General features: G+C 47.2%; 2 protein-coding genes across 2 annotated transcripts in view; one reads left to right on the forward strand and one right to left on the reverse strand.

The window, feature by feature from the left end:
- GDPD4 (glycerophosphodiester phosphodiesterase domain containing 4) overlaps positions 1–21329 on the forward strand; it is a 37085-nt gene extending 15756 nt beyond the window's left edge. The window contains 11 exon segments of the mRNA XM_083609889.1: positions 359–457; positions 3457–3550; positions 5979–6124; positions 7639–7721; positions 8726–8876; positions 12391–12615; positions 15251–15408; positions 16668–16815; positions 17921–18003; positions 19984–20066; positions 21076–21329. Coding sequence (XP_083466015.1) covers positions 359–457; positions 3457–3550; positions 5979–6124; positions 7639–7721; positions 8726–8876; positions 12391–12615; positions 15251–15408; positions 16668–16815; positions 17921–18003; positions 19984–20066; positions 21076–21314 — 1509 coding nt within the window. The 3' untranslated portion in view covers positions 21315–21329.
- Positions 21330–23695: 2366 nt separating this feature from the next.
- Positions 23696–25440, reverse strand: part of MYO7A (myosin VIIA) — a 159473-nt gene continuing 157728 nt past the window's right edge. Inside the window, exon 51 of the mRNA XM_083609483.1 lies at positions 23696–24833. Within this exon, the coding sequence (XP_083465609.1) occupies positions 24744–24833 (90 nt within the window). The 3' untranslated portion in view covers positions 23696–24743. The remainder of the gene's footprint in view (positions 24834–25440) is intronic.

A 25440-nucleotide genomic window follows, 5' to 3' on the forward strand; every position in this document is an offset into this window, starting at 1 on the left:
ATATGGGAAATAACTGCATACAGCTGAAAACGCTGGCAGCATTAAGATAAATCCAACAGTGTAAATATGTTTTGATGGATGCAATAAGGGAATACTGAATGGCATAGTTTTTGTAAAATATGCAGGGATTTTTGATATGTAAAATGAGCAATAGAAAGAAAAGAAGGGAAGTCACTGATATCTTAAGGGTGTAAAAATGAGTACTTTGTAAAACAGAACAGTCAATAGAAATTATATATTTTTAAATTTATTTTAATATATTTTATATTATATTTTTATATTATATTTTTATATTATATATTTTAATTTATTTTTTTTTAAAGGGGGAAAAATAGTTTTTAATGTTTGATTCCCTTAGATCGCAACAGCGTTGGCCCTGGGTTTCTCCTGCTTTGCCTTTGCCATGGTAACGCTTCTCTGGACTGCGCAGTGGAGCACCTTCTACCTGTCCTTTCAGGTGAGAAAACCGCTAGGCTTTATCTTTTAATGCTGCCTTATCTTCATGCTGCCAGCATTTTCAGTTGTACACAATTATTTTCCATATATTCAACAAACTTTTTTTAAAAAATAATATTTATTGAAGTTTTAAGTTTACAAAAAGAAAAAAGAAGAAACACCAAATTAAACAATAGCAAAACAACACATCACAATAAAAAACAGAAAAATAGAAACAATAAAAAAAACCAAAACAAATCGAACCTTCCCATAACTTGTCTTTCATTTGCTGGTATCCCTGACCTCCTCACACCTCCCTTTTTTGTATTCTAAGTCAATTATCCATTTCAGCAAATCCTTTCCCTCTCTTCAAATTTTTATCCTGAAAATTTATCTTGGTCTTAATATAAGTTTGCTTTCCCTCCTTTCACCAATTAACAGTCTATTTTTCTTAAATCTTTGTTACATTTTTGCTAAAGTCACATAGATTCATTCCAACATCATTCTAACATTCGTTAATTTTACAATGTTTCTGTAGATAGTCTTTAAATTTCTTCCAATCTTCCTCCACCGACTCTTCTCCTTGGTCTCGGATTCTGCCAGTCATTTCCGCCAGTTCCATATAGTCTATCACCTTCATCTGCCATTCTTCCAGAGTGGGTAGATCTTGTGTCTTCCAATACTTTGCAATAAGTATTCTTGCTGCTGTTGTGGCATACATAAAGAAAGTTCTGTCCTTCTTTGGCACCAATTGGCCGACCATGCCCAGGAGAAAGGCCTCTGGTTTCTTCAGAAAGGTATATTTAAATACCTTTTTCATTTTGTTATAGATCATCTCCCAGAAAGCCTTAATCCTTGGGCATGTCCACCAAAGGTGAAAGAATGTACCTTCAGTCTCTTTACATTTCCAACATTTATTATCGGGCAAGTGATAAATTTTCGCAAGCTTGACTGGTGTCATGTACCACCTGTATATCATTTTCATTATATTCTCTCTTAAGGCATTACATGCCGTGAACTTCATACCTGTGGTCCATAACTGTTCCCAGTCAGCCATCATAATGTTATGTCCAACATCTTGTGCCCATTTAATCATGACAGATTTCACCGTTTCATCCTGAGTATTCCATTTCAACAGCAAATTATACATTCTTGACAAATTCTTAGTTTTGGAGTCTAACAGTTCTGTTTCCAATTTTGATTTTTCCACCTGGAAACCAATTTTTTTATCCAAATTATATGCCTCCATTATCTGATAATAATGAAGCCAATCTCGCACTCTATTTTTTAATTTTTCAAAACTCTGGAGTTTTAATCTGTCTCCCTCTTGTTCCAAAATTTCCCAATATTTCGGCCATTTAGCCTCCATATTGAGCTTTTTCTGAGCCTTCGCTTCCACTGGTGACAGCCACCTTGGGGTTTTATTCTCAAGCAAATCCTTATATCTTATCCAAACATTAAACAGTGCTTTTCTGACAATATGGTTTTTAAACGCTTTATGTGCTTTGACCTTATCGTACCACAGATATGCATGCCAACCAAAGACATTATTAAAATCTTCTAAGTCCAACACATCAGTGTTCTCAAGAAGCATCCATTCCCTCAGCCAGCAAAAAGCGGCTGATTCGTAATAAAGTTTTAAGTCTGGCAGGGCAAATCCACCTCTTTCCTTAGCGTCAGTTAATATCTTAAATTTTATTCGAGGTTTCTTGCCCTGCCAGACAAATCTAGAGATATCTCTCTGCCACTTCTTGAAACACTCCATTTTATCTAATATTTGCAGTGTTTGAAACAAAAACAACATCCTTGGCAATACATTCATCTTTATCGCAGCAATTCGGCCTAGCAATGATAGCTTTAAGTTTGACCATATTTCTAAATCCTTTTTCACTTCCATCCAACATTTTTCATAGTTATCCTTAAACAGATTCACATTCTTGGCAGTCATGTTAACCCCTAGGTATTTCACTTTCTTAACCAATGTTAACCCTGTCTCCTTCTGAAACCTTTCTCTCTCCATCACTGTTAAATTTTTCTCTAGGACTTTAGTTTTCATCTTATTCAGCTTAAATCCCGCTACTTGTCCAAATTCTTGAATCAATTCCAGTACCCTTTTAGTACTAGATTCTGGCTCCTGTAGTGTCAATACCAAGTCATCAGCAAATGCTTTCGGTTTGTACTGTTTAGCCCCAACTTGTATGCCTTTAACTGTTTGGTCCCTTCTAATCATGTTTAAAAGAACTTCCAGGACTGATATAAAAAGCAATGGAGAGATTGGGCAACTTTGTCGTGTTCCTTTCTCTATCTTAAATTCTTCCATCACTACCGTATATTCAACAAACCTTTCCCAGTCTTCTCTAAACGTATGTTCTCCTTGTCCTCTTATTCTATATGTTAAGTCTGTGACTTGCGTATATTCTGTCGGCTTAAGTTGCCATTCTTCTTCAGCTGGGACCTCGCTAGTTTTCCATTTTTGTGTGTGTTTTTTTAAAAGAGTTATGTGTCAATTTGTTGTTTAGCTGTGTCTGACTCTTTGTGACCCCATGGACTAGAGCACGCCAGGCACTCCTGTCTTCCACTGCCTCCCGCAGTTTGGTCAAACTCATGTTCGTAGCTTCGAGAACACTGTCCAGCCATCTCGTCCTCTGGCGTCCCCTTCTCCTTGTGCCCTCCATCTTTCCCAACATCAGGGTCTTTTCCAGGGAGTCTTCTCTTCTCATGAGGTGGCTAAAGTATTGGAGCCTCAGCTTCAGGATCTGTCCTTCCAGTGAGCACTCAGGGCTGATTTCCTTCAGAATGGATAGATTTGATCTTCTTGCAGTCCGTGGAACTCACAAGAGTCTCCTCCAGCACCAGAATTCAAAAGCATCAATTCTTTGGCGATCAGCCTTCTTTGTGGTCCAGCTCTCACTTCCATACATCACTAATGGGAAAACCATAGCTTTAACTATACGGACCTTTGTTGGCAAGGTGATGTCTCTGCCCCAAGCGTCTCATGGGGACACTTTGTCTTCCCAACAGGTCACAGCTCCCTTCCTCCACATGGTTGCCGTATTCATCATGGTCCTCCTGGCATGGCCAGTGGCTCTTCATTTCTTCTGGACAGACAACAAAGGTACAATGAGCTCTGGTTGCTAAAATGAACATCTCTTTGCAGATAGGGGCTGGGGCTGTTGCTCCTGGGGGAAGGCGTCTGACTTTGGCTAGGTCCTTGGCATGGGTCTGCTGATGGGCCCCCCACAACCACAAAGTTTTCTTGCATGCCCCTCCTCCCCAGTCTCCAAGTGGCACAAGATCCGAGGGGTTCCAGGTACTTACCAAAAGTTTGGTTTTCTTGGAATGAGAGTCAGCGGAAATGGTGGTGTCTTTAAGATGTATGGTTTATTTACACATACCGTATTTTTCGCTCTATAAGACGCACTTTTCCCCTCCTAAAAAGTAAGGGGGCCACTTAAAAGCAAGCATGGCTCTCACTCTCTGGCTTCTGCCTGCAGCCTGTTTTCTGCTCTCAGCTCACACACAACTGCTTGGGCAACTGTCCCTCTAGATACCAGCTGGGTGAGGTGGGGGAAAGACTCCTCACGGGGTCCCTGCCATGGGAGCATATTCACCCAGTGCTTTACCAGTTGCACTGGCTCCCGGTGAAGTATCAGGTCAGGTTTAAGGTGCTGGTTTTGACCTTTAAAGCCCTTTGTGGCTTAGGGCCCTCGTATTTACGGGACCGCCTCTCCTGGTATGCCCTGCAGTGGACCTTAAGGTCCATGAATAATCACAGTTTAGAGGTCTCGGGCCCTAAGGAAGTCAGACTATCCTCCACCAGGGCCAGGGCCTTCTCAGTGATGGCTCCGACCTGGTGGAATGCTCTGTCCCATGAGACCAGGGCCCGGCAGGATTTAACTTCCTTCCGCAGGACCTGTAAGACAGAGCTATTCTGCCTGGCTTTCAATTTGAACTTAGCCTGATCTTTTATTCCCCTTCCTTCCCTCCCCCTCCCCCTTTTTAGGAAGATTACCTACTCTGGGATCCCACAGCTAATTCTCCCCTAGTCTCCTCGCTGGCCCGGATAGGACTAATTTAGCCAGCTAGCCCTGGTGATCATCTAATGTTTATTGGATGGATTTCCCCCCTAAATTGATTTTTGAATTCTGAATTTATTGTTATTCATGTTTTATATTGTATTTTATGCTGTTTTTTTTGTTGCAACAATTAAGTGTTTTAAATTTGTTGTTAGCCACCCTGAGCCCGGTTTTCTGAAGGGTGGGGTATAAATAAAAATTTATTATTATTATTATTACTATTATTACTATTATTATTATTATTATTATTATTATTTGCCCCAAAGGGCCCCATCACTTCTTTTGTTATGCAAATGATGGCCGTTCTCTCGCAAAGAAACTTGCCTGACTAGTTGAAGGATGGAATCCTCCATTAGAATTTAACGCTTGCTTGCTTCAGGACCAAAGGGACTCAGGCATCATGCAGACTAGCCCCACAAAGTCGCCCCCACAGTGCCGTGGGACCACCCTCTAGAGTGGGGGGTGGGTGGGTCTGACTTTTCATAGCAAGTGGGTCTCAAGAGGACTTCGACATGGGACCCGTCAGAATGGCATCAACTTTCAAACTGTGTGTTTTGAGAGAGAATCCACTAACAACCTGTATTTCTAGTTACTGGTAGGTAGCCGTGTTGGTCTGCCATAGACAAAACAAAATAATAATAATAATAATAATAATAATAATAATAATAATAATAATAATAATTCCTTCCAGTGGCACCTTAGAGACCAACTAAGTTTGTTATTGGTATAAGCTTTCGTGTGTGCTACTGCTCATGCCAATAACAAACTTTGCTGGTCTCGGTCCATATAGTTAAAACTATGGTTTTCCCAGTAGTGATGTATGGAAGTGGGAGCTGGACCATAAAGAAGGCTGATCGCCGAAGAATGGATGCTTTTGAACTATGGTGCTGGAGGAGACTCTTGAGAGTCCCATGGACTGCAAGAAGATCAAACCTATCCATTCTGAAGGAAACCAGCCCTGAGTGCTCACTGGAAGGACAGATCCTGAAGCTGAGGCTCCAATACTTTGGCCACCTCATGAGAAGAGAAGACTCCCTGGAGAAGACCCTGATGTTGGGAACGATGGAGGGCACAAGGAGAAGGGGACGACAGAGGATGAGATGGTTGGACAGTGTTCTCGAAGCTACCAGCATGAGTCTGACCAAACTGCGGGAGACAGTGGGAGACAGGAGTGCCTGGCGTGCTCTGGTCCAGGGGGTCACGAAGAGTTGGACACGACTAAACGACTAAACAACAACAAAGTGCTACTGGAAGGAAAAGAAAATGGTTTAGAAATGTGGGGTTTCGTGCTGGTTTATTTTTATTTTTATTTAATTGCATATTAGGGCAAAGAAATAAAGGAAAATGGACTTGTGGGTGAGAAACATGACATGACCCAGACCAGCAAATACTTATTTATTCCTACTTGGACTTGTCCCCCTTCCCATTCAGCATAGCAAAGACTATGACTATTCTTGTTTCGTTCAGTTCTGCAGGTATTGATTATTTCCCCCTACTTGGCCATCCTCCTCTGCCTTCTCTTCATACCTCTGGGGTTCCATTCTCCCTGTATTATGGAGAAGGGGGCGCTGGGTCCCAAGCCACACCTGATTGGCCACAGAGGAGCACCAATGGTAGGTTGAGTTGGAAGGCGGGGGGGGCGGGACTTCAGAATAACCTGACGCCATTACGCTTCCTCCTCTTTCGGATAGTTGGTTTGTTTTTAACCTTTAAAGAAATCCAAACCATTTTTCTTGCCTGATGAAGAGCTCCTTTGCCACCATTTAATAATAATAATAATAATAATAATAATAATAATAATAATAATAATAATAAATAAATAAGTTATTATTTATACCCTGCCCATCTGGTTTCCCCAGCCACTCTGGGCGGTTTCCAACAAAACACTAAAATACAACAACCTATTAAACATTAAAAGCTTCCCTAGACAGGGCTGCCTTCAGATGTCTTCTAAAAGTTTGGTAGATATTTTTCTCTTTGACATCTTGTGAGAGGGTGTTCCACAGGGCGGGTGCCACTACTGAGAAGGCCCTCTACCTGGTTCCCTGTAACTTGGCTTCTCGCAGCAAGGGAACCGCCAGAAGGCCCTCAGCACTGGACCTCAGTGTCTGGGCAGAACAATGGAGGTGGAGACGCTCCTTCAGGTATCCTGGATGTTTCTGTTGGTCATACTCAACTAGGGACTTCGGACGACAGTCAACATGTGCGCTATTACACAATACACAAGACCGTCGTGGCAAATATTTGTACAGTGCCTGGGTGGGGGGACTTTTTCAGCTTGAGGGCCACATTTAATTCAGGTTAGCTTTCAGGGGCCACATGCCACGAGTGGCCAAGGCCAGAGGCAGAAAGAAGAAGTGAATTTTACAAGTGTGCAGTTGTCTTGTTTTTCCACACTCTCCCATAGCTCTGTCCAGGCCAGTCAGAAGCATTCTCAGAATTCATTTGAAGAAAGAATGGGAAATATTTGTAATTTATTTTTTTTCTTCAAAATTTTTATTGATTTTCCAAAATTTTAAACAAACAAACAAACAAACAAACAAACATCGTAACTAGACTTGGTCTAATCTTAGTAACATTGTTAAATGACTCCCTCAAATTCCCTTGTCTGAATTTCATGATATATCATTGTAATGGTTTTCCAAGATAAAATCTCATAAAATTTACTTAATCCTCTTAACATCTTTATCTCTTTTCATCTTCACTTTAAACATGTTGTTCTATGCTTTCAGAAATTTAAATTATATTTGTAATTTATATAAGAGACCACTGTAAGCAAACGGAAACATTAGCAGGATTTTAACAACACTTGTAAATGTAACAAATACATTGGATAATATGAAGAGATATTAAAACACTGATGGTGAAATAATATGCAGTTGGAAAACATGACAATAGGACCCACGGAGAGGATGGAGGGAAGTCTAGAGATTCAGAGGAATCTCTAAATCTGAGTATTTGATACTGTTAAAATGTTACACTTGTAAAATCAAATAAAAATTATTTACCAATAATTTTAAAAAGCATTCTCAGAGTTCCTTTCCAAGAAATGCTCAAGGAGGTTGCAAAACAGGGATTGGGGCTGTTTGCCCATCCGTCATGTCTTCCTCTCTCATTTATATAACAGGTAGCTCCCGAAAATACAGAGATGTCGTTCAGAAAAACTGCCGCTTACGGTGCTATCGGCTTTGAGACGGATGTCAAAATTAGGTGAGCTTCTGGAGCACGGCTTCCCAGATGGGGTCAATATTTTTTTTCCATATGTGCTCTGCTCTCTTAAGGGATCGTTACTGCCTGCTGTGTTTGAACCATCCCTTTTAACTCACAAACTGTCGCTGGCGTCTTGGTGCTGCTTTAAGAACCTGTTGGGTCAGGCCAGGGGCCAGTGCCGGATTTACGTAGAAGCTAAACAAGCTATAGCTTAGGGCCCCACTCCCTTGGAGGCCCCCCAAAAAATTAAAGGGGAAAAAACCGGGATGTACGTTTCCAAAATATAAGATAAAAAAACAAATAAATTAAAGCTACATAGAGCAACAGTATAGGCTCCTATGATGTAAGTCATGGGCCCCGCCCGCTAGCCTGCTCCCTCAAATATCAATGGTTTCAGGCCGGCGGTTCGAATCCCCGTGACGGGGTGAGCTCCCGTTGCTCTGTCCCAGCTCCTGTCAACCAAGCAGTTCGAAAGCACGCCAGTGCAAGTAGATAAATAGGTACCACTCGAGCAGGAAGGTAAATACCGTTTCCATGCACTCTGGTTTCCATCACGGTGTCCCGTTGCACCAGAAGCAGTTTAGTCCTGCCGGCCACATGTCTATGGACAAACGCCGGCTCCCTCGGCCTGAAAGCAAGATGAGTGCCGCAACTCCATAGTTGCCCTTGACTGAACCGTCCAGGGATCTTTTACCTATCTTACCTTTACCTCTCACTGGGTGTGTGAGAAGCCCACAAGCAGGGCATGAGCTCAACAGGACTCTGCCCACCTGCGATTCGCAGAGACTGCTATTCAGAGGCATAATTCCTCTGACAGTGGAGCCAGAACATAGCCATGGTTGTTAGTAGCCGTCCAAATAAATCACTATGTTTTCCCACTATCCCCTGAAAACTGGAACCATAGAGAATATGTGACACATCTCAGCTGTTCTCAGGCGACCTGGCGAACGGCCTACCTAAGACCCCAAGCGTGACGCGCGAAATTGCTTTTCTGTTTCGAACAGCTTGGACGGTGTCCCCTTCCTCATGCACGACAAGACGTTAGAAAGGACCACCAACATTGAGGCTGTCAATCGCACGTGGGCAAAGGTGCTTGCTGACTACTTTCCCTGGAGCGAACTGGAGAAGCTGAATTCTGGAAATTGGTTCTTTGAGGTATGTTTGAACAGGACTTGAAATGGAACTCAGCCCATCACATCTCCCAAGTTGGCTTCTGGGGAGCTGAGCAGCGGAATAGCCTTCCGAGAGCAGGTTTGCCCATGTTTCCAACTACGGCTCAGGCCCCGGCATGCTCTGCTTCACCCAAGCTACCACTGATCGCCTTAGAACTCACCCAAATGACCCACCATTCGCCATACACCTTACCTACGTTGCCCCCCCATATTCACTCTTCTCCCCAGCCCCCCCTCACTCAACAAACCCCCATTCCCCTTGGACTTCACCAACTCTCCTGTATGCCTCTCCAACCCATTCCTCTTACAGCTCACCCAAACTCCCACTCTCCGCTCTGAGGTCACCCAGACTTACAACTCACCCAGACAACCCCATCCCATAGACCTCCTTAGGCCACAATGGTTTCCATTTTGGGGGTCCTGAAGTTTGAACTGTTACGGGCGTCTCTTCTTAACCAGCAATGAGGTCTGGGTAACCAGTGATTTTACTATTATTATTATTATTATTATAATTATTATTATTATTATTACAGTGGACGCTCGGGTTGCGAACGTGATCCATGCAGGAAGCACATTTGCAACCCGCAGCACTGCGTCTGCGCACGCGCGGGTTGCGATTCAGCGCTTCTGTGCATGCACAAAGCATGATTTAGCGCTTCTGTGCATGCGCAAGCGCCGAAACCCAGAAGTAACCCATTCTGGTACTTCCGGGTTCGGTGAGATGCGCAAATCCAAAATTGCGCAACCCAAAGCGCCTGTAACCCAAGGTATGACTGTATTATTATTTACCCTATTCATCTGACTGGGTTACTAGTACATCACAGAATCATTACAGGAAGGTGTAAACTTACAGCACAGACTGCAAAGCTATACTGATGTTACAGACGCAGGTTGGACACCACAGGAGTGAGAAGTCATAGAACCATAGAACCATAGAATTGTAGAGTTGGAAGGGACCCAAGGATCATCTAGTCCACCCCCTGCAATGCAGGAATCTCAGCTAAAGCATCCAGGACAGATGGCCATCCAAACTCTGGTTAAAAACCTCCCAGGAAGGAGAGTCCACCAGATCCCAAGGGAGTCTGTTCTACTGTCGAACAGCTCTTACCATCAGAAAGCTCTTTCTGGTGTTGAGTCGGAATCTCTTGTAACTTGAAGCCATTGGTTCGTGTCCTATCCTTCTTTGTTGTTCCACGACAGAGTACCACAATTATATATTTTTTTAAATTAACTACTACATCTTAGATTTTGATTAAAATGGCTGCACTGGATTGCCTCATATGTCAAAGTCACTTGCGTGAATAAAAATTTCCTATGCCTTATAGTTTTCGAGTCGTGCGACACAAATTGGGACTACTAGACACAAAAAGCAGGGACGCGGGTGGTGCTGTGGGTTAAACCACTGTGTAGCTTGGGCTTGCCAATCAAAAGATCAGCTGTTCGAATCCCCGTGACAGGGTGAGCTCCAGTTGCTTGGTCCCAGCTCCTGCCAACCTAGCAGTTCGAAGCATGCCAGTGCAAGTAGATAAATAGGTACCGCTCTGGCGGGAAGGTAAACGGCGTTTCCGTGCGCTGCTCTGGTTTCGCCAAAAGCGGCTTAGTCATGCTGGCCGCATGACCCGGAAAAACTGTCTGCGGAAGTGGACAAACGCCGGCTCCCTCAGCCTTTAAAGCAAGATGAGTGCCGCAACCCCAGAGTCATTTGCGACTGGACTTAATTGTCAGGGGTCCCTTTAACCTTAGACACACAAAAAATAAAGAAATGTGGACTTAGGACGCTTCTGGGGCCCCTCTGTGATTGGGGACACTGAAGTCGAAGTTTCGTTAGTTCCATAGTTGATCTGCCCCTGACAGTTTCATTGGTGTTAGATGGGCAGTGGCAGCAGAGCAGGACAGTCTCTGGGGAGCTGATCTGCCCTGCTTTTCTGTTCCTACTCACCTGGGCTGCCGCTCTGCTCACGGAGGCCACCTCCCTGCCTGCTCGCTCACTTGCCAGGGCTGCCTGCCCACCTGCTCTGATCCTCAACTGCCAAAGCTGCTAGAGGTTTAAAGACTCTCTCAAGGCAAATCTTAAAAAATGTAGTATAAACACTGACAACTGAGAAACACTGGCCTGCGAGCGCTCCAGTTGGAGAACAGCCTTTACCAAAGGTGTCATGAGCTTTGAAGACACTCAAACTCAGGACGAAAGGGAGAAACGTGCTAAGAGGAAGGCACGCTTGGCAAACCCTCACCGTGATCAACTCCCACCCAGAAACCAATGTCCCCACTGCGGAAGGATGTATAGATCCAGAATTGGCCTCCACAGTCACTTACGGACTCATTGTTAAAATTATGTTTATGGAAGTCAAACTTACTCGGCTACGAGTGATCGCCAAAGAGAAGAGGTATTCGGACGTTTTGGCTCTCGAACGATTGAAAACCGGAAGTGAGTGTTCCAGTTTGCAAACCTTCTTTGGAACCCGAACGTCCGACGGGGTTTCCACAGCTTCCGATTGGCTGCAGGAGCTTCCTGCAGCCAATCCGAAGCTGTGCTTTGGTTTGGAAGTCAAACGGACTTCTGGAACAGATTCCATTTGACTTCCAAAGTACGACTGTTTAGCATAGTGTGAACAGGCTACTAGTCTGTATTCAGTCACGTTGATGCCACACATTTAAAGAACATTTATACCACCCCTCATTGATGCTGAGGTCCTCCTCTGAGGGCCTTCTGGTGGTTCCCTCACTGCAAAAAGCAAAGTTACAGGGAACCAGGCAGAAGGCCTTCTCAGTAGTGGCCCTCTCCCATTAGATGTCAAGGAGATAAAGAGCCACAGAACTTTTAGAAGACATCTGAAAGCTACCCTATATCGGAAAGTTTTTAACGTTTGATGTTTTACTATGTCTTATACATGCTGTAAGATGCCCAAGGGACGCTGTAAGATGCAAAAGACGTCGAAGGGACGCGGGTGGCGCTGTGGGTAAAACCTCAGTGCCTAGGACTTGCCGATCGCATGGTCGGCGGTTTGAATCCCCGCGGCAGGGTGAGCTCCCATCGTTCGGTCCCAGCTCCTGCCCACCTAGCAGTTCGAAAGCACCCCCAAGTGCAAGTAGATAAATAGGTACCACTTTATAGCGGGAAGGTAACGGCATTTCCGTGTGCTGCGCTGGTGCTGGCTCGCCAGAGCAGCTTCGTCACGCTGGCCACGTGACCCGGAAGTGTCTTCGGACAAGGCTGGCTCCCGGCCTCTTAAGCGAGATGAGCACGCAACCCCAGAGTCGGACACGACTGGCCCGTACGGGCAGGGGTACCTTTACCTTTACCTTTAAGATGCCCAGAGCGGCTGGGGAAACCCAGCCAGATTGGCAGGGTATTCTTATTCTTATCCTTAATAAATAAAATGGTCATGGCTCCCCTCACGAAGGAATTCTGGGAACTGTAGTTTACCTCTCACAGAGCTACAATTCCCAGCCCCTTCGACAAGCTACAGCTCCTTTCCCCCCTAATTCCTTTGCAGAAGAGGCCATTCTTTGAAATGCCCCCGCTCTCGCCTGAGGATGAAAAACTGGCAAGAAAGCAGAGAGTCTACAAGCTCAGCGATCTCTTGAAACTTGCTTATCAGGAGGACAAACTGGTCATCTTTGATCTTCAGCAGCCTCCAGTGCATCACCCTTACAGGGACACCTGGATTGACAGAACCGTGGAGGTCCTCAAAAATGAAATGGGGAACAAATCTCACTTGGTAAGAGACGTCCCCTCCTCCGAAACCCTGCCCCTCTTTATCCAACTTGAATTTTCCCCCAAGTATGTTGCGTGTGGGCCAGATCCTGACCCAACAGGTATCAAATCACTGATGGGGATTAAAAAAAACACCACCTACAGGAAGCTTGCCTATATGAAGTCAGGCCATTGGTCCATCGAGCTCAGTATTGTCCACACTGATTGGCCGCAGCTTTCTATGTCTGTATTCTGATCTGAACATGTCCCCCAGCTAGATCTCCATCAGAGACTTTGCTGCGATCTGTACCTCCTGAGATAAGGGGGGTGGTTTCTGGGCATTAGGGATGAAAGCAAAATTACTGTATTTTTTGCTCTATAGGACTCACTTTTTCCCTCCTAAAAAGTAAGGGGAAATGTGTGTGCGTCTTATGACACGAATGCAGGCTGCGCAGCTATCCCAGAAGCCAGAACAGCAAGAGAGATTGCTGCTTTCACTGCGCAGCGATCCCTCTTGCTGTTCTGGCTTCTGAGATTCAGATTTTTTTTTTCTTGTTTTCCTCCTCCAAAAACTGGGTGCATCTTGTGGTCTGGTGCGTCTTATAGAGCGAAAAATACGGTAAATTCATTTGCACACTCCAAAACAACATGCAAACCCAAACGGGTTCACCCTTTGAAATTTGCGCTTCTCCGAATTTGACGATGTTGTTCTCTAGCCAGGTAGCGGAACAGAAATGCACCTTGTTTGCGGACGTTACTTTGCAAAAGCAGCTTGTTCTCGCAGAGGCCCACTGGTTGCTGATAGGAAGCCCAGAAGCAGACCCTGAGTGCAGCAGCTCTCCCCCCGCCGCCCAAAAAAACTTGTGATTCCCAGCAACATCCATTCAGAGGCACATTGCCTCTGGCAACAGAAGCAGTTCTCCTCTGTTAATTTTGTCCTCATTCATTTAGAAAGTAAACGGTTTTCTTTGTTGCGTGGCGAGTTCCCGCCTCCCCCCGATGAAATAAAGATACAGGACACAAGAATTCAGGTTAATGGGTCAAATAAGGCCACAACTTTATTGATTACAGGAATTGAGCGGTATTGGCTTAGGCATTGGTCCTAACTACTAACCGTCTAGAGGCCGGAAGGGTTAATCACCAGAGGGAGGAGTCCTGCTGAGGCACGTCAACTAGGACCTCCCCCGGGGTCACCGCGTGGGGGCGTGCCGTGGGCCCACACCTCCTTAGGCTTAGGACAAGGCCACACCCCCCAGAATCCTTTACCGGACTACCCTTGCTTGGGGGAAGGTGATGGCGCTCCTTCCCCCCCTTCATTTGCATAACAATAGGACAGTACCCCTACAATGCCTAACCGCAAATACCGAAGAGTTGTGACGGTTTGCTACGAGGTAGGCGAAAACCAAATGGCTGGAGCCAATCTGCCATTTGGGAAAATTCCTACCAGGCCCCTTGACGGCGACCAACCGTAGTTCATAGCAACGTCAGAGAACCTATCCTAACAGGGTGGGATGGGCGGGAAAACCGGGTCAGCTGCAGCAGCGGAGGAAAAGAGGAGGAGCCCCGGCTGCAGCAGGTTTAAATAGCCGAGGCCCCGCCCCCGGAGCCAGCCGATTGGCTGGCCCGGGGTATGACACGGGCGGGGATTCCCTTAGGTATTGCGGGGGCTGGAGCCAGCCCCTGTGAATGTGGGGAAGGGGCGCGATAAACCCCACCTCCTTGTTTATCGCGGAAGTGGTTTTGTTGTAAGCCTGACTGAATATGCTTTATAGCTAGCCCGGTTGAAAACATTCAAAATAAAACAACACAAACCTGCGGCAACTGCAACAAAATGTTGCAGCGTGAAGTGCTCACTGTTCCGGCGAGCCAAACCCTTTGGTAGGATATGTTGGGATGTGTCCGGGGAGACGGGGAGCTGGCTCCAGCCCTCCTGCCGGCAGCTGGGCGAACTCTGATTCTCAGAACAGCATCAAAAACTGCGACTCAAGCCTCAGAGACCTTTAGAGACTGAGCACGCAAGCCAGCAGAGATAAAAACTCTTTGCAACGGAAGTAGCCGACAGAGGCATATGTAAGCATATTTACAAGTGTTTATTCAGCATCAGGACAAAAGAAAAACATGTCTGCTTCCATTTGTGTCCAAGTAAACAGCATAGGCATGGGACGCAGGTGGCGCTGTGGGTTAAACCACAGAGCCTAGGGCTTGCCGATCAGAAGGTCGGTGGTTCGAATCCCTGCGACGGGGTGAGCTCCCGTTGCTCGGTCCCTGTTCCTGCCAACCTAGCAGTTCGAAAGCACCTCAAAGTGCAAGTAGATAAATAGGTACCGCTCTGGCGGGAAGGTAAACAGTGTTTCCGTGTGCTGTTCTGGTTCGCCAGAAGCGGCTTAGTCATGCTGGCCACATGACCCGGAAGCTGTACGCCGGCTCCCTCGGCCAATAAAGCGAGATGAGCGCCGCAACCGAAGAGTCGGTCACGACTGGACCTAATGGTCAGGGGACCCTTTACCTTTAAACAGCATAGGCAAAAGCTATATACAACGGAGGTTCCCAGCAGACTGTGCTGGAAGTAAACAGACATACAACTCCATATGCCTGTTCTAATGTGGAATGGAACTATATCCTAACAGGAATAATTTCTGTTCATCTTCTGCCAATCGCAGGTCTTGTGGCTGGAACCAAAGTATAGATCCATTGTCCAGATCTTAGCTCCTGAATTCCAGCAGACCTCAGGCGTGGCTTACCCAGTTGAGGTCCTCCAGATGTCTCGCATTTCCAGGCTCAACTTGGACTACAGAGATTTGCGCTGGGTAGACATTTGGTAGGTTGACTCCGCCACCCACCCTCAGAGAACATGTCGGAAAACCAAGTCTTGGTTTCCGCAGTGAATGTTTCGGGCAAATTTCAGTGAGACGTTTATGAAGTGGCAGATCAGTGGTTCCCAAAGGGGGGGCGGTACTGCCCCCTGGGAGGTGGTGGGATTGCCTAGTGGGGGTGCTAAGGAGCAAGGGGGCAGCAAGAGGGTGCTGGAAGTGCCGATTTAAAACCCCCGGTGAGTGCCTTCAACCCACATATTGGGAAACTGGTATCCCTCCATCAAGTCCACTCATCACATTAAGAGTTTACTGAGTATTTTTCGCTCTATAGGACGCACTTTTCCCCCTCCAAAAATGAAGGGGAAATGTGTGTGCGTCCTATGGAGCGAATGCAGGCTCCTTGGCTTCAGTGATAGCACCGGGAAGCCTCCGAAGCGCAGAGGCAGTGCTCCCTCCGTGCTCCGGAGGTTTCGTGTTGCTTTCGCTGAAGCCTGGAGAGCGAGAGGGGTCAGTGCGCACCGACCCCTCTCGCTCTCCAGGCTTCAGGCAGCTATCCACAAGCCTCCGGAGCACGGAGGGAGTTCCCCCCGTGCTCCGAAGGCTTGCGTGTAGCAGCCTGCAGCCTGAAGCCCGGGGCGTTCCAACTCCCGCTGAGCTCCCCGGGCTTCAGGCAGCTATCCGCAAGCCTTCGGAGCGCGCCCCCAGCCCCACAAGCTCCGGGAGCAGCGGCAAGGCTGCGCGCAACCTTGCCGTCGCTCCCAGACCTGTTCTGGGGGCTGGGGTCGGGGGAAGCTCTGGCTTCCCCCGCCCCAGTTCCGCGGCTAAAAACGAAGCCAAGACAGCAAGCGGGTTCCATCCCGCTCGCTGTCTTGGCTTCTGCCAAAGCCACGCGCAGGTGTGCCCTATAGTCTGGTGCGCCCTATGGAGCGAAAAATATGGTAGTTTCTAAGTGCCTAAAATGCAGAGGCTGAGTCAAAATACCTCCAGGGCAAATGCCTGTTCTTGAAGCTGAGCTATGGAACTCCTTGCCACAAGGCCCATGCTGCTGCAGAGAATTTAGCAATACTGAAAGACGGCTTAGGTAGCACTAGGGTATGGTGTTGGCCCTTGCCAGCTGATTATGGCCAACCCGGCCTCTGCCCACTGCTGGCTTTGCCCCGGCGTCACCATTTTGTGACTGGTGGGCTCCGTAATTTGCAGCCACTGAAAGCAGGGCCTCAAGAACCCCCCTGGTCTAAGAGGAACCCCTGTGCTTACTTGACAGGGAATATGCGAAAGCCAACATCTCAACCAACCTCTGGGTGGTCAGCGAGCCATGGCTGTTCTCCTTGGCATGGTGTTCTGGGGCCGATTCCGTCACCACCAATGCTGTCCACACCTTGGGTAACCTCCAGCGGCCTCTATTCCTCTTGGTAAGTGGAGACAGCATCTCCCGGTCGGTGAAAGGGAACCACGACTCCTTGTCGTGGTTGATAGCCACTGAGACACCAGTATGCCACAAAGTTTGGACTTTGCTTTACAGTGGTACCTTGGTACTCAAACGCCTTGATTCTCAAACACTGAAAACCCAGAAGTGTTCCGGTTTTTGAACATTTGTCGGAAGCCGAACGTCCGATGTGGCTGTCGGCTATTGTTTCTGGGGCGCCTGCACCAAACAGAAGCTGCACCTTGGTTTTTGAACATTTTAGAAGTCAAACGGACTTCCGGAACAGATTAAGTTTGCACTTTTGTTTTTGCTATTTATTTTGCGTTTTTGTTTTTGAGGCTTTTTCAGTTAATTTGTTTTTTGTGACTGTTTGGAACCCAGTTCAGCTACTGATTGATTGATTGTGTAACTGCGGAAATGGATAAAAGCCCCCCATCCAAACAATGACTATCATCAGTGCAGGGAAGGGGAAAAAAATTATTTTTATCATCTGTCTTATTTATTTTATAGTACAGCACATTGATTATTGCTTTCCTTTTATGGATCAATGGTCTCATTAGGTAGTAAAATTCATGCTAAGTTGCTGTTTTAGGGGTTGTTTTTCAAAGTCTGGAACGGATTAATTCATTTTGCATTGCTTTCTATGGGAAAGCGCGCCTTGGTTTTGAAATGCTTTGGTTTTGGAACGGACTTCCGGAACGGATTAAGTTTGAGAACCAAGGTACCACTGTACTTAAAAAACGTGTTCACTTATGGCAGACTATCATTTATAAGAGAGTTGGTTTGAGTGAGGTTTCACTGCCCATCTCCAGACCTTCCAAGCGCCCTTATTTTCCAGAGACAGGCCCAGATTTACAGAAGCCGCCCCGGTTTCTGATTTGATCCCAGAATGCCCCACTTTTCCTTAGGACGTCCCCATTTTCGCTGGAGAAATGTTGGCGGGTACGGATCGGACGTCCCTATTTTCATCGAACTGTTTCACTGTCAAATGGCCCATGTCCTTCTTTCTCGTCATTCTTTTCAGAGTCCCACCCCCTCTCTGCAGTTTCACCTTGAGGTGTGACTCAAGTTTGTCCCCTGTTCTGTTACAGACACCCGGCGAGTACCGGAGTATGTGGATAGCGACAGATGTCTTGGCGGTCTTCTTCATCCTTCTTATATTCACTTTTCACTGGTAAATACTTCCCCCTCCCCATGCACCCCCAGGGTGACAACAAAATCAAGTCCTTCTCAAGGCCTCCAACCTTAGCTGGAGCTTCTAGAGCAGCGGTTCTCAACCTGTGGGTCTCCAGATGTTGTTGGACTACAACTCCCATCTTCCCTGACCACTGGTAATGCTGGCTAGGAATGATGGGAGTTGTAGTCCAACAACATCTGGAGACCCACAGGTTGAGAAAGACTGCTCTAGAGGTTGGATGCCCATCAGTCCCGGATGATATAGTTGAAATTCCTGCATTGTAGGGGGTTGGACTAGATGACCCTCAGAGGTCCCTTCCAACTCGACAATTCTATGATTCTGCAATTCCTCCCGAGACATCTGCTGGTCCCGTGTCATCAATGGGTTGGGGCTAGGGTTTCAACTCACTTCTGGGTCCGGTGGCATCCCAATAGCCCCCCCAAGTTGCTATGGGGTTTGGGGAGGGGCAGGTTCTGCGGTCTCCTGGCTGGCACAGTGCTGTCTTAAGAATATGCGGCGCTGGGGTGCAAAGATCTGGCCGGCGGCCCCCCCCCCGGTTGCCCAGTCCCAGGTGCACAGGATGGCAGAGCCGGCCAGCGGCTTCAGCGTCTCGCTGGCTCGGTCGTCCCCGAACTCGCGGCACAGAGCTGTTTGCTTTTACCAGTCCACAATAGATAGTGTCCCTTCATACTGCATCACGGTGTAGTACGCTGGTACACAGGGTGGTGAATACAGCACAAGATATTATGGGCTGTCCCGTGAGTCCGCTGAATGAAAAGATAACAACAGGGCAACTGACTTTCGGGTTTGGTGGGTGTGCGTCAGTAAACGAGGGGAATTAAGACTAAGAGAGCTGAGTGGGGGGTGCTTGTGCAATGTCACTGTATACAAGTTGTACAAGTGACAATAAAGTATTTCAAAAAAAGAGCCCGCCGCGGCACTCCGACTGACAGGCGGGCTCTTCCCCGGACTCAACTCTTGGGCCCCAGACTCTTAGCCTGGCGCCCCTGAGAGCCCAGCGCCCGGGTGCCCCGCACCCCTAGTGCTTATGGGTAAGACAGCCCTGCCCCTAAGTGCCATAGCCAGTGGACTAATTCCACAGTATCATCTGCCTGAGAGCTGGGGGGGAGAAACCTCTTTGTTGGGTCTCTTGCCCCTCTTGGGAGCGGCCACCAAGACCACATAACACCGGTCCTGAAAGACCTGCATTGGCTCCCAGTACATTTGCGAGCACAATTCAAAGTGTTGGTGCTGACCTTGAAAGCCTCAGCCCAGTAGACCTGAAGGAGCGTCTCCATCCCCATCGTTCATCCTGGACACTGAGGTCCAGCTCCGAGGGCCTTTTGGTAGTTCCCTCACTGTGAGAAGTAAGGTCACAGGGAAACAGGCAGATGGCCTTCTTGGTGGTGGCACCCACACTGTGGAATGCCCTCCCGTCTGATGTCAAGGAAATAAACAACTACCTGACTTTTAGAAGATATCTGAAGGCAGCCCTGTTTAGGGAAGTTTTTAATGTTTGATGTTTTATTGTGTTTTTAATATTCTGTTGGGAGCCGCCCAGAGTGGTTGGGGAAACCCAGCCAGATGGGTGGGGTATAAATTTTTTTTTATTATTATTATTATTATTATTATTATTATTATTATTATTATTATTATTATTAAAGCTAGTGGCCAGGGGATTGGACTAGATTACCCTTTGAGACCTTTCCAATTCTACAGTTCAGTGATTCCAAGTTTCTCCCAATTGACTCCAACCCTGCTGGCATGCAAACCTGTGTATGCAATTAAAGGAAATTATTTTTAGAGAGCGCAGCTCACAGCTCTCCCCTCCCCCATCAGTAATCCTTACAATGGCCCCATAAATTAGGCCAATATTTGCACCCACCCATTGCAAACAGAGACCTGGAGGTGAGTGTTGGGGTGTGTGTGTGTGTTTCATGGATTGTGAATAATAGCATATTCTCTCCCCCTGCCCAGGTGGAGAGAGGTGGGACACACCTCCTACGAAGCTCAAAGCAACGGGACCTTTGATAATGGTCCATGCAGCACACCTGAGACAGGTGAGCCTTTCCCTCTCTGGGGTTGTGCCTGGCAGGCAAGAGTATTTGTTCATCCAGCACCGACCCGCCGCAGCTCTTAAGGAGAGCTACCCCGCATTCATCTGCCGCCTGATCCTTTAACTCAGGGGTGCTGACCTTTAAAGCCCTAAACGGCCTCGGTCCGGTATACCTGAAGGAGCGTCTCCACCTCCATCGTTCTGCCCGGACACTGAGGTCCAGCTCTGAGGGCCTTCTGGCGGTTCCCTCACTGCGTGAAGCCAAGTTACAGAGAACGAGGCAGAGGGCCTTCTCAGTAGTGGCACCTGCCCTGTGGAACGCCCTCCCACCAGATGTCAAAGAGAAAACTAACTACCAAACTTTTAGAAGACATCTGAAGGCAGCCCTGTCTAGGGAAGCTTTTAATGTTTAATAGGTTATTGTATGTTAGTGTTTTGTTGGAAGCCGCCCAGAGTGGCTGGGGAAGCCCAGCCAGATGGGCGGGGTATAAATAATAAATTATTATTATTATTATTATTATTATTATTATTATTATTATTATTAGGCGTTGGCAAGCTTTACTGGCTATGGGCTGGATCACCCCCACAGAGATTGTCCGTGGGCCAGACTGGCGTAACTTGATGCCGGAAATCGCATCTGTGCATGTCCACAGCGCCGGAAATCACTTCTGCACATGCCCAGATGCTGAAAATCGCGCCTGCGCAGAAGCGATTTTCAGCGTCTGGACATGCGCAGAAGCAATTTTTGGTATCTGCGCATGCGCAGACGCCATTTCTGGCACCATTCGGTGAGTCCCCATGTCGCGCTGTTTTAGCGCAGCGGGCAGGGGACTTCCTGAGCGGGCGGCTCGGTTTGCGGGTGGCTCGTGGGCTGGTAAAATGGTCTTTGTGGGCCGCATCTGTCCCATGGGCCGCACGTTGCCGACCCGTGCTTTAACTGAAGATGGAAGGCCACTTTGCTCAGTGAAGACCTATGTGGAACAGGAAGCCCTTGCAGTCTCCTTCCTGTCCAGGAGCATCCAATGGCCAGCTTGGGTGGATGGAGCCAGACAGGGTCTGCTTTGCCGAGAGGGCAGGAAACTGCAGGTCAAAGTTTCACCATGAGGGGCAGGTGATGCAGCAGATTCTCACACAAAGAAGGGAAAATCCAATATATTTCTGTCCTGCTTGGGAGCTTTCCAAAGGGCACTTGACTGAGAATGTGATATACGTTGTTTGTACACACACACACACACACACACAAAACACGTAGTAGAAGAAGAGGAGGAGGAGGAGTTTGGATTTGATATCCCGCTTTATCACTACCCAAAGGAGTCTCAAAGCGGCTAACATTCTCCTTTCCCTTCCTCTCCCACAACAAACACTCTGTGAGGTGAGTGGGGCTGAGAGACTTCAGAGAAGTGTGACTGGCCCAAGGTCACCCAGCAGCTGCATTTGGAGGAGCAGAGACGCGAACCCGGTTCCCCAGATTACGAGTCTACACCTCTTAACCACTATACCACACTGGCCTGATACGCCTGCTTGTTCCGCTTGCCTACCCCGTCCCCCCCCCACCTGACTGTACTCCCTTCGCTTTGTACCCCCCCTCCACCACAGCTTGCCTCAAGCCCCACCGACTTTTCAAGGCGCTTCACAGAGCTGCTTGCTAAACTGCTATGTGAAGCAATGGCGCCGACTTGGGCCTCGCACTCTGAGTACCCACTGTGGCCCGCCCACACTGTGATGTCATGGCGCACACACCATGACATCACGACGCACGCTGTGGCGTCATGATAGTGGGGGGTGAGCTCCAGTGGCGTGGCGACTGGCCTCTCCCTCCCGAACGCCATTCTCTCTCTTCCTCCAACTCTGTGCTCCCTCTTCCACTCCACGCTTTTTCCATAGAGTGCGGTGCCTGCATGCCTGCCTCTGTGTTTTGCGGGTGCCAAGCCCCTATATGGGAAATTTTGTGGGTGCTCGTGCACCCAGAGGCCCGGGGAGATGGTGCCTATGGTGCGAAGCCTGCCTCCTGTTAAAATGCAGGCACATTTGATGGAGGGTGCAGGTGAACAGTGGCTTCCCAAAATCGCTTTATGAAGTGCACCTCCCATTGAACAACTCACCTGGGCCGGCCTGCCTGCCATTCCTTGTGCTGCACTTGGCGTGGGCACCTATTGTGGTCACACGCTACAATATATCACATTTCATATTTATGTGTACAGGAATATATATCAGTATCTGTATCTACACACACACACACACACACACACACACACACACACAGCTTCTACATGTAATTGCTCAGTTGCTCAAGTTCTGGTCGAAAGTTCATGGACTAAATACAGTGGTACCTCAGGTTAAGTACTTAATTCGTTCTGGAGGTCCATACTTAACCTGAAACTGTTCTTAACCTGAAGCACCACTTTAGCTAATGGGGCCTCTTGCTGCTGCTGCGTCGCCGGAGCACGATTTCTGTTCTCATCTTGTAGCAAAGTTCTTAACCCGAGGTAATATTTCTGGGTTAGCGGAGTCTGTAACCTGAAGCGTATGTAACCTGAAGCGTATGTAACCCGAGGTACCACTGTATCTTGATTGTCCACACTATGAGAACTGTATTTTATACATCCCGAAGACTGGATTTTGTAAATATAATCCCACTGTTTCAGGCTTCTGTGCTTGTGAGCTCCCCTCACCACTTTTCACGCACATAGGATCAGAAGATTGTGCTTCTGGTTTTAAGCAACCCACAGTTCCCCCATGACCTCTGAATTCAGGGACCTGTGAGTCATTTAAATGATGGCTAGTGAGAACAAGCTACAAAATAAATGGCTTCAGATCCTGGCTGTTCTCAAACCATGCTTTAAACTAATCACAGGCTTCTGAACCTTGTTCCACGTCACATGGAACCTTGGTTAGTTTAAACTTGAAAGCAACCATTCTCCTCTGGCATACGAGAGCAGTGGGGAGGAAGAAGTGTACAAACCTTGAGATTCACCATGGTACAAAACCAACCAGGTTTTCCTAATATTTATGAACTGGTCTACAGGCTATTCCCTGCATATAGTGGTGAGATATATTTCATCCTTATATTTTTTCAGAACTCGGCGGGATGCCGATTGTGGCTTGAGAGTCTCACATGCCAGCTGAAGAGAATCCTCTAGACAGAGAATTATTTCTTATTCAAGAGCTTTACTCTCTAGGAAGCCTCACGGATGAGGACACTCACGGCACGGCGACTGGAATTGTCGGGAGAGACTGCCCAGCAGTGCTTGGATTTGCACAGCTGACGCTACACAGTAGACCAGCAATTCCCCATCTTTCTCCCTTTCTTCCCTGACTTCTTCTTAGGAGATGCAGAATCAAGCTCAAGTAGATTGTATCTTGTCCACATGCACAAGGCACTGGACCATTCTTTGGAGTGGCAAAAAGGCACCCACCTTTCGGACATTTTGGTTGGGTGTTTCTAGTGAAAATTGAGGGGTTCCTGCTGCAAAGTGCCCCAAAAGCAGGGCTGTGCTGGCTCAGTGGAGAGGGGTCTACAGCCAGTCTTTCCCCCATAATGCCCCCTGCTGCAAACCTAATCATTACTTTAACTTTTTTACATACATAAGAAAGATGAGTTTCTTAAGAAATAAAGGAAGTGAATTCCACACATTGAATCCCGTTCTGTTTACTTCTAAAGTTTGGTGTACCTTGATATGCTGGGTAGCTCTGGAACCGCCAGAATTTACAGCATCCTGCTTTCAGCGCTTACTCATCTCCTTTGACCCAAGACTGGAAAATTCTGGGCACAACGTGAAAAATGCCTTTGCCAAACAACCCACCACACCGAATATTCCTGATCAGGTCTTTCCACTGAATTTCCTCAGGTAGGAGGAAGTTCTGTTCGAAGCCCCCTCGAATGACAGTCTCTACAATCTTACCAACTGAGAAAAGGCACCCGACCCCACTATGTTAAATAAATAAAAGGAATACGAAACAAACAACCATCAAAACCAAACCTCCTTAAATAAGTCCAGCTATTGCACATTTAAGCATTTCACACACCCCCACGCCCCCGCAGCGTACGTTACATCTCAAGTCAATCTATGCTTTTGCCCTTCAGGTTATTATTATTTTTGTTTCCTTTCGTGAAATAGGCTTCCTCTCCCCGGCCTTTTACATTTCATTTTGAAAACAAGCAAACAAAAAAAGTATTTCGCTTCTCATCTTCCAAAAAGAAAGAAAGAGAAAGAATGAAAGCTCCGAATCCACTAGATTTTTATGAGATCATTCCGTTTCTGGCACGGGTCCATCTCGTCGCCGGTAATGTGTTTCAAAGGCCTTAAAACAAGCAGCATGGAGCTTTCCCCTCCACACGGCCCTTGGCGTGTCCTGCCATTTTGGTTCCAGTTTTCTTAAAAAAACCACGCCGGAGTTTTGCTGTAGCCTCAGGGTGACGGAAGATGCGTTGAGGCTTAAATCCAGGAGCGGGGAGAGGAAAGGGGAGGCGACACAAAGGCTGTTCTCACAGATAGTCATCCTCGCTGGAAGGGGACGTCAGCCCACAGTCCTCGGAATCGGAGTCTGACATGCTTTCGGAAGGAGTCCGGCTCATCTTCCACACGTGGGTGGAGAAGGTCTTCCCCCAGCTGCAGGGGTATCCCACAGTCCTCAGCTGACAGAGTAACTCCAGGCCAAGAGGCCCGTGGCTCCTCTCACTTCACTTGCTGCCTTTTGTACTCCTCTGTTTGCTCATCGCCGTCAACATCTGGCTGATGTAAGACGTCAGGAGGTCGTCCATCTTGTAGCCCTGGGGGAAGAGTCGAGAGGGACAAGGTTGACACACACTGATAGTGTTAGAATTCCTGCTCCATGACTGCAGTCATGGGATTGTTGTCTTTCACATGACGGTGTATGTTTTGACTCCACAGAGTGGAAAGTGATGGAGACAGGATGTTTATGTTACTGTGTTCCATGAAGTGGGACTATTGTCCTTGGTTTATTCGATACGATACGATACGATATGATATATCTTTATTGTCATTGTCCCATACAGAACAATGAAATTGAAAAATCTGCATAAGACACTCAAACACCCCTAAAAACTCTGAAACCCCATTTTAAAATACAATATACTCCTATAGAGACTCCTTATACTGCGTTTAAAACCAGAATTGCATTTGGGTAGAAACCAAATGCTGTCTGATGCTAGAGAGAGAGGGAGCCATGTTGCAGTGCTCCGTGTGTGTTTATATGTAAATAAAGTAGATTAGCCAAAATGCTGAGTTCCTGAGGTCTGTCACGCAAGATGCGCAAACTCTCCGGATCCCTAAGTGTGCCGATGTCTGTTGGCATTGGTCGCTGTGATGTTCGGGCTGAAGAAAGCTTTTGAAGCTCCCGAATGATCGACCAGGAGG

The sequence above is a fragment of the Podarcis filfolensis genome (genome assembly GCF_964270895.1).
Source record: "Podarcis filfolensis genome assembly, chromosome: 4".
In the NCBI taxonomy this organism is placed as follows: Eukaryota; Metazoa; Chordata; class Lepidosauria; order Squamata; family Lacertidae; genus Podarcis; species Podarcis filfolensis.